General features: G+C 33.6%; 1 protein-coding gene across 1 annotated transcript in view; it reads left to right on the top strand.

Moving 5' to 3' along the window:
* Positions 1-15385, top strand: part of LOC138336022 (major facilitator superfamily domain-containing protein 4A-like) — a 37926-nt gene that overhangs the window by 16023 nt on the left and 6518 nt on the right. The window contains exons 2-8 of the mRNA XM_069285282.1: positions 8630-8828; positions 9250-9477; positions 9939-10062; positions 10719-10837; positions 11323-11415; positions 11746-11826; positions 12242-12389. Of these exons, the coding sequence (XP_069141383.1) occupies positions 8630-8828; positions 9250-9477; positions 9939-10062; positions 10719-10837; positions 11323-11415; positions 11746-11826; positions 12242-12389 (992 nt within the window). The remainder of the gene's footprint in view (positions 1-8629; positions 8829-9249; positions 9478-9938; positions 10063-10718; positions 10838-11322; positions 11416-11745; positions 11827-12241; positions 12390-15385) is intronic.

The following is a 15385-nucleotide window of genomic DNA, read 5'->3' as shown; positions in this document are numbered from 1 at the left end:
TGACATTCACTTGTTATTGCATTTGTAGTAGAGGATATAGTGTTTGTCATAGTGCTATCTCACTGACACATACTTCCGGAAACACCAAACATAACACACCATTACGGCACATACTGGCAACAATCAACCGACCCGTTCTTTCTACTCTATAACACTAAATGAATAATCCATTCGGTAATGCTCAGAAGAATTGACTTTCATTATAAACTCTGCTTTTAATTGTTTCAGCAATACAATAGAACCGACATACGTCGTTACAAATGTGAATGTGTTACATGCCTAAGCAATATGTAAGACAGAGCAGTATACATGTCGAAACATGCAATTCTGTTTAGACAACGATTTTACATATGTACATCATTAATCAATATTGAAATTTTTCTGAACCCAACCCCACCAAAAATTTCTAATTTGTTTTGCTTTTGAAGTCGTGCCAGGAAAACTATCGTTGTGTTATATAAACCTTGGACTTTGAAAATGTAATGTCACTTTGATTTATTCTTTACATGTAATGTGTTATTGTTTTTGTTTTGATTCCAGTAATAACAATCTCTATTCAGATCCTATACAGGAAATTAAATTGAACGTATCTTATCTGAACTTAACATTAGTGGTCTGAGGGACGATATATTACATGGTATACTATAAATGGCCATCCCTTCTGGCTCCCCACATCACAAAAACGATAGCCATATGTTGCCCGTTCGTCGAAATTGATTTTAAATCAACGGAGAGAAAATGTTCAAGTCTCAAACATCTATATTATAACAATGGATTGATATGAAACATGACATTAATTCACTATTTGTTCGAACAAAGAAAAAGCAAACACTTTATGCGAAACTTGCATTGTTGCTCTGGTTTGTGTGTTGAAGTAGTGCTTCATTGTACTAAATGTATAATCCGACAACTTTTCTTTTCAGCCGTTCAGCTTTGTCCTCGAACGGTCGATGGTCAGGTAAACAAAACAACATTATTCAATGTAAAACACATAACGATATATCATTGCGTGAAGTGTGGTAAAGCACAGCTTTCGGTGCAATAAAATATATCATGCACTTATTTTAACGGAATCCATTGTAAGTGCTGTACAGCCCGTTACAATACAATACAATACAATACAATACAATGTAATGTAAAACAATTTAATTTAATAATAAAATGCAGTAAAATTATAACACAATAAATACAATACAATAAAAGCTATACAACACAAAAATACAAGAAAATATTACAATACAATACAAAATATGCAATTCAATACAATAGAACTAGTTCAACACAATGACTATAATAAATAAAACAATAAGACACAAAAAATACATGAAAAAATACAATGCAAACTATGCATTACAGTACAAACAAACACAATATAATACTATCATACAGTATAATAGGACCGACGAACATGACTTTCAGCTGAATATGTATATAAATAGTCATTTTGTTAACTGTATACGGGAATTTAAAGTATTAAATACATCAGTGGTTTGAGCAGTCGATAGACAAGCTTCATCACATCGCCGCATCTCGGATTGATGTGGGTGTAGGGTTTTTAATCTTTGTCGTTGACAGGAGTAATCCATCAAAGATCTCCTCCATTGTCTTAAACCAAATAACTCCCTTAACGAGCATCCTATGGTGTTTATCCGGTGTAAGTTATCACTTATACACTCCAATATCACCCGTATTTATTGTAATGTAATCATTTACGTTCTGCGTTCTTTCCGGAATGTTAAATGATATGACGCCAATTTGTAATAACATCTCGTCTGGATGGTATAACTGAAGAATTGTCTTCCTTTTGCACTCAATGGTTGGCTTTTATTTATCACCCTAAGAACAAGTGCATTGCAAATGTATCTTAGGAGGCTTTCGTAAATGTTTCAGTGTGTCTTATTGCGATAGCGCGAGGCCGAGTGGGCTTTATTGTACCAACAAATTGAAGTATAACACATTAATATCTCCGATCCTTTTACAACTAATAAAGAATGTTGACATTGTTCTAAACCCCATAAGGATAATACACATAAACTTTATCAACCTAATATCAAAAAGTGAAACAGAAGTTTATGCTAATTCTAGTTATTTGTTTAGGCCGAGTTGTTGATGAATATGAATGTATTTGCGTAGGCCTGATGATATTTACTTAGAATACGATTTGTTATGACAGCCATTAAAATTAAACTTCGTTTAATAGGCGGGACAATTAAAAGTACGGTGATGATTTTAATGACGCAACATCGATTTATCCTGATCTTTTATTGTTGTGCTAGACCAATTAATACTCAAATGTAAACAGCAGTTAACAATATTCACTTCATCATACGATGGTTTTATCGGACATGCTCACAAAAAGGGAGCAACCGCAGAAACGTTTACACGTACAGCAGGGCACTGTAAATCAGCTATTTGTGTGAGTTTTTAATTTCGCCTGTTGGCACTTTAAGACTTCAAACGGCGATTTACTTTTTCGATATACACATCTATTTACATGACCTTCTTTACATATGTTTAAAATAATTTGGCGGTGTTTTTTTTAGCGATTTCACATTACCCACCAAATTTTATCGCACCCAAAATAATTTTGGTCGCAGTAAATGGTAAAACTGCTTCAGCAATACGTGCACGATGTATCAGTAAAGCTACAATACAACATGCTACATCAACATAAATTACTAGGACGAGTTTATACCCGCAGGAAACATTTTTATTGCGACAGCGAATCTATAGGTATATAATTTATATTAATGCTAGCTGTAATAGCTATCACACTTCATCGTTAATTTATATGTGTTGATCAATTGTAGACAGGTGGGCCAATGATAAATATTTTCTCTTTCATGGTATGATACACATTCCATCATTTTTAGAGAGGCATAATTCACATCATGTCCGACTGTGTGATAATGTGAATTACCTGTAACATTTCATATAAGAATTAATTTTGATTTTAATCAAATATAGCCAGAAACATCGTTTGGGGAAGGGAAAACAGAGTTTATATGACTCTTGGCTCTGAGGGCAGGAGAGGCGGGCCCAATAGAAATATTAGAGATAGAAATAAACACTGGACCCCGTATTCAGAACATTACACAGTATACCAAATCAGGTGGCCAACACAAACCCGCTGGGCCTCTTGTTTTCTAAATTGGACTTACTGTCACCCAATTTATTATTGCGATGACCTATTTTTGTGATTGTAACCTAACATATCATTCTTGGTGATTTAACTTACAAGACTAATACTCATACTGTTCAACTGTTCCTACTCTTGAAACAATTTTGCGAGGATAAATTTTCTCGATTTTGCGTTGATAGATTTTCTCGATTTCTGATTCATCTTGAGAAGCGCGAAATATTCGCAAAATAAGTATGAAGTATATAGTTCTTTAATTTGAAATCCGAATTGAGGGAATGATGCATTGGTAGCCATCATGTACTTAGAGGAAACAATAATTAAATAAAATTTCCCGAATATATTTCTATTTTAAGCTACCTACTAATAAATACATACAATAAAACAGTAGTAACATAAGTAAAAAAAAAACAACCTTAGTTTTTCAATCAAAACAATTTGCTGTGTTCTTAAAGATCTCGCTTCGTTTCAGAAACAAAAACGAAAGGTTCGTTCATAAAAACAAAATTATCGTAGGGAAATATATATATCTATGGCCAACGATGATGTTACAAATTGTTTGTGTAATCTATGATAACAATGAAGATTCATTTCGCTGTTCTGCCGTCTGGTGAAGTGATGGTCAACTAACGCGGTAATTAGGACGACGGCGGGAAACGTATAAGACGACCCGTGTTATGAAAATCTTCTTTAAGTTATCCTTATTAAATTTTCAGAAGGTGATAAAGCATCTAATATTAACGGCAAACGATTTTTGCAACCCTATTAAATTATTGAAAGACATTCTTATTTTAAAAATTAAAATCCGTTTCGGCTTTGGTATTTATCTTAAAGATTATTGGTCCATCTCTCCAATTTGTTTCGGATATTTATCCAATATTGATTATAGCAATTTGATACATAAATAACGAAGAATTAATAACAATACGGTACACTGATTATACCCAATACAAAAGGTATCAGTACTTTTATAACTGACAATGCAAACACGAATATTACCCCCAACCTACATTTGTTTCCTTATGACCCGTCAGTGATTCAATCTCCCCAATTGTTGATGACAACAGAAAACAGATCAAAATTTGATATCGGTTTTAATGCATAAATAACGCCGGGAGCGTTCGTTACGATATATAAAGTGTAATACGGCTGGTGAATATATATCCGGCTTTCTCTCTCTAGGGAATTCTGGTACCGAGAAGTTGATATTGATTATCCAAACGGTTTGCATTTACCATATCAAATAGAGACAAAAGGAATATACTTATATTGCTTTTACAACTACAGCTGCAGACAATAGCCGTGCAATATGTTATGATGCAAACCTAAAATTGATATTTATAACCGAAGATAAACTTTCAACAATGTCAATAACGTTGGTTGTATATCGGAAACGATTTGCCAGCAGGCACGACGATCAACGCGATAACTTACAGTCAGTATGTTTCGCAACTTCGCGGGACAATGGCGTGGTCGCGAAAAACTTTTCTGCGAAGTAATAAGAATGAACAGATAAAGCGAATGGACTATCATAGCCATATCATGAAATTTTGAATAGCTAATATTTAATTTTTCCGCTTTATGTCTAAATTACGAAATAAAATCGTCATGAAAAAAGACATTTGATCACCACGCAAATAGGATGGTTTACAGTAAAACGCAGTCTCGAGTATTTCCTTAAAACTTCAATTAGTGTCGATATTCATTTTAAAAGCGAATCGTGGTTTCAAGATTATGTAAATAAGTAACATTGCCGTAGCTATTCAAGAATAAATTTATATCATAATACTTCATTAACAAGATCAATTTATTTCCTATCAATGAATATCCATGAGGAATGTTTAAATGATTCTGATATCAAAATTGCTTGAATAAGTGATCATTATCAGTCTATCTAAGAATGTTTCATATTCCCCTCTTCTCACGCGTTGTCTGATCTGTTCAATACCATTCTTAACATCATGAAACATCAACCAATTGAATCCCACATTATGCAAGAAATTAAATTCGAACGAAAGGACAAGAAATCGATCGACAGATTTTCATATAAACCCTGAAGATCATGTAACTTTGAATAACAGCGAGCTGTCGACAATTATATTAGTCGGTCTTGAAAGTCAATAATAGTTATTCCTAAAGAGAATATTAAATTTAAGTCTGTTCATTATCATTTAGTTGGAGGTTCATACTGTTCAGTTCCGTCTCGTCAGAGATACAATGGCCGGTTTTTAAATGCGATGGAAGTCGACGGATGTCGGGTCCGGAAACACAGCATTTCTTACTCAGATATAATACAATTAGACGAAATACATTAACAGCATTAAAACTAAGATCAATGACAACTATACCGCTACATCCTTAGCAAATCGATATCTCTAACTTAACGAATAAAACAATTAATCACGTAGAATGTAAAAATAAAAAAAAGATTGACTTCTGGACATACGTGCGGAAGCGTATTCTTAACATAATTATGCTTTTACCTCGAAATTAAAAGTTATTGTCCGCAAATACGGTATCTTAATTAAATGTAGCGAGATAACATTATACTGTTGGTGTGGCTTTCTAGAAATTGTGAAATTTGTCTATGGCGTTCGCAAGGAATGTGGGCTTCAGTTTCATCTCCGGTAATGTGTGGTCCAACACATTTGGCGATCTCTAATACGCCTTTTCTGGCTGGGAATATTTTATCTTCAATAAGTTTTATAATAGACACATAAACAAATCAATTGAATCTTAGAATATTAGACAACATTTGAAGATTTCGCCTTAAACATCAGTTTTTACGAAATTTTATAGGAAATATGACTTTATCTTTTTTCACTTATTTCCATGTGAATAGTAGCTTTTTCAATAGAGAACTAAAAACGTCATGTTTTACTGTTTAAAAAGGGTATGCTTTGTCTCAAGAAGTACGAAGTCCAAATGAAAGTAATGTATTTCAAGAAAAACAATAGTACATTTATACCAATACCAATTGAATATATGGCCTCAATATAACATCATAATATCTGGACCATTGTTTTAAGTATTCTCTTTTCTGTATATTATTGCATAAAACAATTCCATTAAGATTTTTTCCAGAAATTTGGCAGGTTTTACTAAAATATGTAAACATCAGGGTTTTACTGAAATATCACGCAATGTTTCATGCATGGGAAATTTTCAAACTTATTTCAAAATGGCGGGATATTATAATTGTAAAATTGCAAATAAAAACAACAACATAAAAACAAAAAACGTCGCGCGGATTTCAAAATCCCTTTCTTTTGCGTCTACTAAATTTCACGATTTCAATTTTAAAACAAGTTTGCGAAGATTAACATTCGCGGATTTAAAATTTACTATCAGAATCAATTATATAAATGTTAATTCGAGGGGATAAATTTTCGCTTATTTATACGGATCGTAAAATTTGTGAAAGTAAATCGCACGCGAAAAGGAATTGGTTTAAAGTATCTCTGTCCTTGATATCCACATATGAAAGCGTCTGATAATACGGTATACCTTACACAACCTCTTGAAACACCAAACTGCTTCATGATAAATCGTATTAATGTTTGGAATCTTCACTTTAAGCTGCTAATATCTCTTGAATCTTGATCACTATTTTGAATAATATGAATAGAATGAAAACCACCACGCGGTCGTGCTGTGAATTCTAATATGCTTTTATTCATACAATAAAGAAATCGAAACAGACATGTGACGCAATTACTTAAAGGAGATGGAATCAATGAAGCCGCATTCCTGCAGTTTCGTAGGTCATGTTAATCCACAGTTTTTACGATCGCGGAGGTCGATTATTCGAGATGTAGGTTAATTATTGTGATTTAGGTTATTTTTGCTCTTGATTTACATTTTTGTCTTGTATAACAATAAAATCTTTATGATAGACTATAGAAATCTTAGATCGTTTGGGAAAGTTAAAGAGTCTTTCTAGTAAGCAAAAGTCATGTTTTTCTCTGAGCTGTATATATGTTATGTCATCAAAGATAGCATCCTAGACACTCCAGGGGTTGCTATTACTGTCGGTATATCCACCCGTGGAATTATCTCATGGTGAAAATGGGGGCAACAGAACAGATCAAGTAATTTAGTCCTTTGACGTATACATCAAAAGAATCGTATAACGGTACACTGTGGTTGACTGTGTGGCTTTGAAGTTGGGCGTCTCTCTTTGCTGTCTTCAAAGGAAGTCTTTGCAGGACTGTGATCGGTCAGATTTTTTCTTCTGAACTGCCTTCGGTTTTACTACGTGATAGTCCTGGGGTGGAAATAACGTCTGTAATAGTAACCCCTGAAGTATCGAGGATGTAAAGTATGAAACAAGATTAAGAAATGTCATTGATAATTACGGTAAAGACAATTATAGTATTAGTTGTTATCTTATTGTTTATTAAATGCTGAATAAGTGATAATCACTTTATTTTCTGCAGACGGTGCTAATCATGTACGATAACTTGGAGATTTGATGATAACATTTATGAAATAGATGCATAGTGATATTGATGGTGCAGCTGCTGTTGCGAATGATGGTGCCTTATTGATAGTGATATTATCTTAATAAGTCATTATTAATTATGAATAATTATAAATGGTGACTGAATGCCAAGGTAATACACATTCATTGAGACCACATAGTGGATAACACTGATGTACAACAGCTCTGTGTGTGTATGGGTACCTTGTTATACATCTTATGTACTATCAGGAAAATAATAGATAAATCAGTACAACAGAGATGTTGGGTCATTACATGTTCATGTATTTGAGATGTAGAGTGACTAATAGTTTTTGCATTTTCCCATTTTAAGCCAAACTTCGTCCCTTTGTTGACGTTTACCATTCTGCCTTTGTGTCTTGATATGGCAAGGTATATTTAAGCCTTATATGAGTAAAATACATATATACCAAATCGAGTTATTTTACTAGAATATTAACTAATCCGAGAATAGAATATACTTCTCTGAAAACACATCTCCACGGATTACTATAATGATTGCCGCTATATCTCTCCTGGGCTTTGTAATAGTAAAAAGGAATGCTATGTGTACATGTTTAGGCCCAATGGTGAATGTGTTATCCACAATGGATGTAACACCCAAAGCATCAAACGATATTTTTTTTTAAATTTTAAACATATTTTGTTGCCAAAACAAAAGACAAAGGGATCAGGTAAAATTATTTCAACTTATGAAAAGCCCTCGCCCTCTTCTAGCATACAATGACAAACAAAAGAGACAATGGACCTTCATGTTATCGATGAATTAACTTCATGAATACAAAAATAACTTTTTTCATCAAATAAAAATCTTTTACTGAACTTAATGTAATAAAGTACACCTTATGTTTACCTGGTTATCATGTTATAACTTGCTCCCACTCTTTAAAATGTTCAATTCAACGTTCTTAAATTGTAGAATAAATAAATTCTGTCAATATTCACTTACTCATTACTTTGAAAGATAATCTGTTTGTTTTTACCAGGGCTGTCCCCGTGCATGTGCTGATGTTGGTCGGAATGGCTGGACTACCCATCACCATGTTTGCTATCCCCGCCTGTTCTCAGTTCGCCGCTTTGTTGATAGACCTAATGCTAATGGGCTGGTGTATGGGGTGTATAGACTGCGTGGCCAATTTGAGAATGATCAGACGATTTGAGACAAACGTGGCACCATTTCTACAGGTAATAATTGATTATTATTTTCATAGGCAAAAAGTCGTATAACGCACAGACTAGAACACTCAAATTATTTATTGAGAGTTCGTGGAGTTAAGAGTTGAGCCATAATAATTTAGATTGTGGCGGTGCGGGTGGTTGTTGGCTGTGGACAAGGATGTGAATACAATTTTAACAAATTAACAGTGTTTAAAAGATATATGATCTTCTGTACTTATCGATACATTCAAACTCATATCGCGAACTTTTGATACGCTTAAAATTTTTGACAGCGAAAATATCCGGCTATATAGTAAAATGAAGGAGCAAGAGTCGTCCATTCTATGCAAAATCATTGATATCTTTCGAAAAATCGTTATATAATACTTTCCTATTCGTGTTTTCAGAAAATGTCTATTTTATCTTTGTGTTGTATCTCTATTTTCAGGCTATGCATTTCTTTTATGGACTAGGTGCGTTTGTAAGTCCTATGATAGCAGCTCCTTTCATACTGAATGAAGATTGTTCTAAATATATTGATGGCGTGACGATGAAGCCTCCGGTGACAGGGACAGTCGAAAATGTGACGTCAATTCCTCCAAATCCCCCACGTTTATCAAGAGCCATCAATCTAAGTAATTCACAAACAGCGTTCCTGATTTTAGGTTCAATACAGGTAAGCTATTCAAAAAAGAAAGAAGTGCAATAACACATACAGAAGAGAAAAGCTCATTTTAATAATATTTATTTCAAAACTTGTATTTTTAAAAGGTTTAAGATCACATGATGATGATCATCCTCAATAGTTCAGGGATGGAGATAACGGCAGTGATAGTAACCCCTCGATTACCGAGGATGCGTGAAGAGTGATACCTCGAGAGGAAAACCCTTACGTTGTGCCTCTCAATTTTATGACGTCATATTATTCTCTGTATGATGACATCAGAGTCTGTTTTGGTTGGATGATTTTGTATGAAGTTTCATTCTGCGATAGGTTACACTTAGAATAAATGTGCAGTCAACCGTAAAGAAATGGTGTTAGAGCGAATAAACCGATAAATGAAATAAAATTTAAATTTATACACCGTACATGTACGATTAAGATGATTTATCAATATATATTTCCTTTATTTATAGCTAGTTATTACAATTATCGTGGTACTGGTTGTTGTGTTAGAGAAACAGAGATATATCGGGACTGGTGCTGCCCTCTCACAGTCAAACAGCGCCAGGTCCCTACACTCAGTATCTTCAGACAAAGGTAGGTAACTCCTTTAATGATGAATAGTCGCGAATAGGTATTCAAATTTTGTTTGCAACACCCATCGTTTTTTTCATTTCCCTTGGAAATTTCCTTTCGCCAAGTAATGAGTATTGCTTATTGGAAAATCTTCAGTTAATGTGCTGCTGTTCTTAACATTCATGTGTGGAATCTAATGTAAGGTATCCATCTTAGCCTAACGGATATTCGTGCCCTGGGCCCTGTTATATGTTACAATTATCATATCGTGATTATTCCATTGACGCCGTTGAGAAAGCAGTGTGTCGAGATCCTGTAACATCTGGCCACAGGATCATTGAACAATCTTAAGTCCAAAACTGGTAGAAGTTTAGACTAAGCCAATCAAAGGTGACGTTACAAAATATTACATAATAAATGATTGGCTAAGTCTAAACTGAAGTCTAAGATTGCTTTATGATCATGGAGCCTGATCATCCTTGTATGTCGATCATTTCAACAACGACGTTGAGATAATAAGGTGTTCGGTTTAAAAAAATAAACTTTTTTTCTTTTAATCGATTACGAAACAAGTTATACAACTTATGCAATCACTCTGGATTGCCCGGTTGTAAGGTGTTAAGTTTCAGCTATTTTATAACAGAATATCATGATGTAATGTATTTTTTTTCTTCCAGACCTTAATGACATATCCGGAGAGGGTGTGATAGAGAGATGTTTCTATTGTGGCACACGGGAGATGTTACTAGTCACATCAATCACTTCCATCATGTTATTTATATTCGACGGTTTGCAGGTAAAATGACATTTGTTTGTGTCAAAATATTTCAGATGTCCTAACATCGTATTCAAAGCTAGAAATAAAAGTTAAAAACAATTGTTAGTTGAAATTTCAAAAGTCAGTTTTATTCAAGACAGCCATTCTTGTTTCCACCGTAGGCATATTTATTTATCTTATACTGCCATCAAAGTTCTAAGCAACATATTTTAATTCCCCCAGAAAAGTGCTAAAAGAGGGATTTATGCTTTTATAGTAGTTGATCTTTAGTTTTAAAAATGCGATATCTAAGTCATTTCGAATTATGAATTGGTTTGGTTCTAAGCATATATAATGAACCCTAAAAACTCTATATGTTAAGTATGATAAAAACAAGAACTCATTGATTTGTTTAGACATTAGCAAAAAGGAAAGTGAATATTATTTCGCAAAATACGGAGTTATATGAAATGCGTCTATTGTTTGATAAATTTAATTAATATGAATTGATTATTTTGTTTCAGTCATCATATGCAGACTACATTTATTCATATTCAGAAAAGAATGTGAATGGTCTTAAGAAAGGAGAAGGCGCTGTTTTAAATGCATGTTTCTGGGTAAGATTTTATTTAACTACAGGTGAGAGTGCTTCAGATTACAAACTGATATAGACATGTGTGGAGTAGCTTTAACATACATACTCAAACATTCAAAGTTTTGTTGAATGACGTAAACCTACTGAAACAAAAAGAAAAAATGATAATAACATATACAATGTACCATTGTAGAAAGCTGTCTCTACAGAAAAAATGGAAACGTACAATTTTATCAACTCATGGAAATCTTTTATGTCAAATTCTGTCAATGCACGAAGCAGACAAAATATATGGAAAGTGAAACTATGTATGATAATGCATCTAGTGCCTTATTCGCCGTCTCATTTACAGGGCCTGTTTGCGTTGGGTCGACTATTGTCCATTGGAATAGCCACACGCTTTACACCTGCATTCATGCTGCTTTGTAATATAGTAAGTACAATTACTAACCTGTATCTACTATTTATACATCTTGACATTCTTACTATTCAGCGAAAACAAGGAATACGTTAATATACAATGTATACCACAATCTCTCTTTCCATAATAAAATTTTGAATGGATAGCCGTTATAGATCAGAAAAGCACATTGTACGTTTTCTGTCTGTTGATCAGGTCGATTATGCATATTTACATAAGGTGAGGGAGAAAAAGGCGTACTTTGAATTGGCTTGGAAAAACTGAGGGAAGTAATTTTGGATGGAAATATTACAGGTTATGATATGACAAATATGCTCTTTTATCGATTATCTCGTGGAACCTGTTATCATGGATTTAGCTGTTTTTTTTTGCTTACCTTGAATTCTTAACACAAAATGTAAATATTGTTTTTATGAACACGTTACAGATAGGAACTGGTATTGCCTTAATACTGACGTTGATATGCCGGACGGACCATACCGTGGTTTATATTGGAACCTGTATTATAGGCTTATTCATTAGTAGCATGTCCCCCTCCTGTATGTCAATGGCGGAACAGTACATAAAAATTACTCGTAAGTATACAAATAAGCCTTCTTCGCAGTATATGAACATACCTGTGAGTGTACAAAAAAGTCTTATTCACAGTATATACAAAAACATGCAGTATTCAAATAAACATTATTAAATATATTAACTACCTATAAGTATACAAAACCATGTAATTATATTTACGCTTGCTAGGCTTGATCACTATACGTAAGTACTAGCCGATTTTGTTTACCATAACTGCATGGTAACATTGAACTTTGAACTTGCGTATAGAAATGTTCTATGCAACGTACAGGGGCTACTTTTTTATTTACATTTTGACGCAACATTACGCAATACGTGTATATTGTTGTTTTTCATAGTATGGAAAAATGATAACAATATGTATATATATGTTTTATATCTATATATGATACAAACATATTTAAAATTAACAATTGTATAAAGAAACGGGAAAAAATATCCCGACCGGGGCGACGTGCAGTGTTTTCATTTTTGTTAAAAATTATGGCTGTCAAATGTAAACATTACCTCTGTATCTGTGTCCTACGATCGACCCTCTGACAGAGCTAGGTCAGTTATAAACATATTCTCTTGTCTTTGTTCTTTGAGAATTTAATCATGTGTATTATAAAACATGCACCGCTAGTAATCCATGTGTTGACAGTTCCGCTTCACCACAAATACATTGTAGGCTATCCATCGAACACAAGTGAAGTTGTTCCATCTATAGATGGCGATGGATCTAAGCGTAGATTATATAAGCACATGGCTCCGAAGGATGTAATATCGTCAAGTCAGACGACAATCTCAAACAAATTTAGCTACTTGAACACTGGTGTTTTGACAACTTCGGAAAACTCCAGTGTGTAAGCGTGCGCCAGCCTCGCCTCGCTGCAAAATAACGGTCACCGAGTTCACTCATGTGGCCGAAAACAAATACTTTATGTTATTACGCTATATATGAACTTTTAGCAAAATTGAATACCTATTTAAAGTTCTGATCTAATTAAATAAAATTATCTCTAAAATTTTCTTTGTCATGTTTATTTTACACTAAAATATTGAACTTTTTTGTCGTCGCGGATGAATAATTCTACCTTACGTGAAGCGTCATCATTCGCTGTTCAATTGAGTAAGCTCCTCCCACTTTTGACCGACTTTTATTGAATAATTACGTCACTTTCAAATGACGATTTTATTGCATAAAATATAAATAAAAAGTCGTGTGGGTGTAAATATTAACGCGCCCCATAGAATATATTCTTAGAGGAATTGCTCCACACAAGCATGGTTAACATAAAAACGAAATCCAATCCCTATATACAAATAAGCCTTATTCACAGTATATATAAACCCATGTAATTATACAAATAAGCCTTATTCACAGTATATAAAAAAATATGTAAGAATACAAATAAACCTTATTCACAGTATATTCAAATATTCATAGTATATCAAAATAAATCGAATAAATCGTGAGCATATTAATAAGCCTTGTCCCGGTATACGGGTATAAGGATTACCCGTATATATACAAATAAGCCATATTCACATTATATAAAATAACCTTACTTAAAAAAATGACCTTATTCGCAGTACATAAAATAACCTTACTTATACAAATAAGCCTTATTCACACATAGAAAAGATGCAGTTCATACCAGTGTTGAAAACCAACTGTTTGTTGCAATTTCCACGTTACAATGACCTCATTTTAGTTCGATGCTTGTAATCCGTCGGATTTATCCTCTCGTCCTATGTCTTTAGTATGATTTTCGAAAGTTCAGTTTCATACATTATTTAACAATGGTTTTTTTTTTATCTCGTTTTACTTAAAAGTCGGTTACAAAGAATATTTCTTTTCGAGTAACTTGCGTACAATTGACTGATCAAAATAATAAAATAAAAAAAATAATCCTTCAAATCCTTTGATTCATTTAGTGAGATTTCCAAATTTTTGCTAATATGCAATATAAAAATTGGTAAGGAAGTCGGTGCTTGCCCCCAAGGGTTGTTTTTCCGCTGTAAAATCCACGGCTTCTATTCCCTGTGGTTTAAAGGATTTAGGGAGATTTGGTCTGCATGTTGTGATGATATTGATTAGATTTTTGGTAGCCAATGTTCCAATTTTCCTCCCGGACACCGTCTTCAATATTTGTGCGTCAAAATATCAACAGTGACATTTGATAACACCATCCTAGTGCGAAATTGTAATACTTTCATCTCCGTAGCGGATGTCGGGTCTCCAGATCAGTCTGGTCAGATACCACCAGACAGCGGCCTCAGCCTTACACCATTATCACTGCGTCATTGTTTAGAATTGACAGTGCATATAAACATAATATATTTAATAAAGCACTCTATCGTGCCAGAATTGTCAATTAAAGCTAGATCCACTGGGGGACAAATTTAAAATAAATAAAGGATAAATAAACAAAGGCATTAAACCTTACCGGAAAATAATAATAATATAAAAAAAACCAAACAAACAAAAAAACTGAATACTTTGAGGATGATTTCAAAAAATAAAAAAGAATTAACAAAATGAAGACATAGCTCGTGACCAAAATACAAAGAAAAACAAGCTCCATCGAGGGTTAAATTTAAAACAAATAAAGAATTGAGTTTTTAAATTGGAATAAAAACGACTATCGACAACATTCGTCACACCTTTGGGTACAGCCGAAATGAATCGATGAGTACCAAATCACTAGGCCCATTTTTTCCTATATAAACAATTTTCGCGACAAAAATAATTTGCTGGTACAAAATAACCCGCACCGTTTGGTCTTTTTTCATAGAATAAATACTGTATTATTTCACTGGAGCCAAATAATCGGAATACGATGGGTTTACATTTTATCGAACGATGTCTGGGGAAGATTTAGTCATAATTCAAGAAGTTTTGAAAACTGACGATACATGCAATGAAACCAATAGGTCGGTTTCCGACGATGATGGCTTTTTCAATCTTCAAGATTTACATTAGATCAGTTCTACGACAGAGCAGTGTTAG

The sequence above is a fragment of the Argopecten irradians genome, chromosome 12 (assembly GCF_041381155.1).
Source record: "Argopecten irradians isolate NY chromosome 12, Ai_NY, whole genome shotgun sequence".
NCBI classification, from domain to species: domain Eukaryota; kingdom Metazoa; phylum Mollusca; class Bivalvia; order Pectinida; family Pectinidae; genus Argopecten; species Argopecten irradians.
Note: the sequence above shows the minus strand (reverse complement) of the source record. Positions and strands in the feature narration are given on the sequence as shown.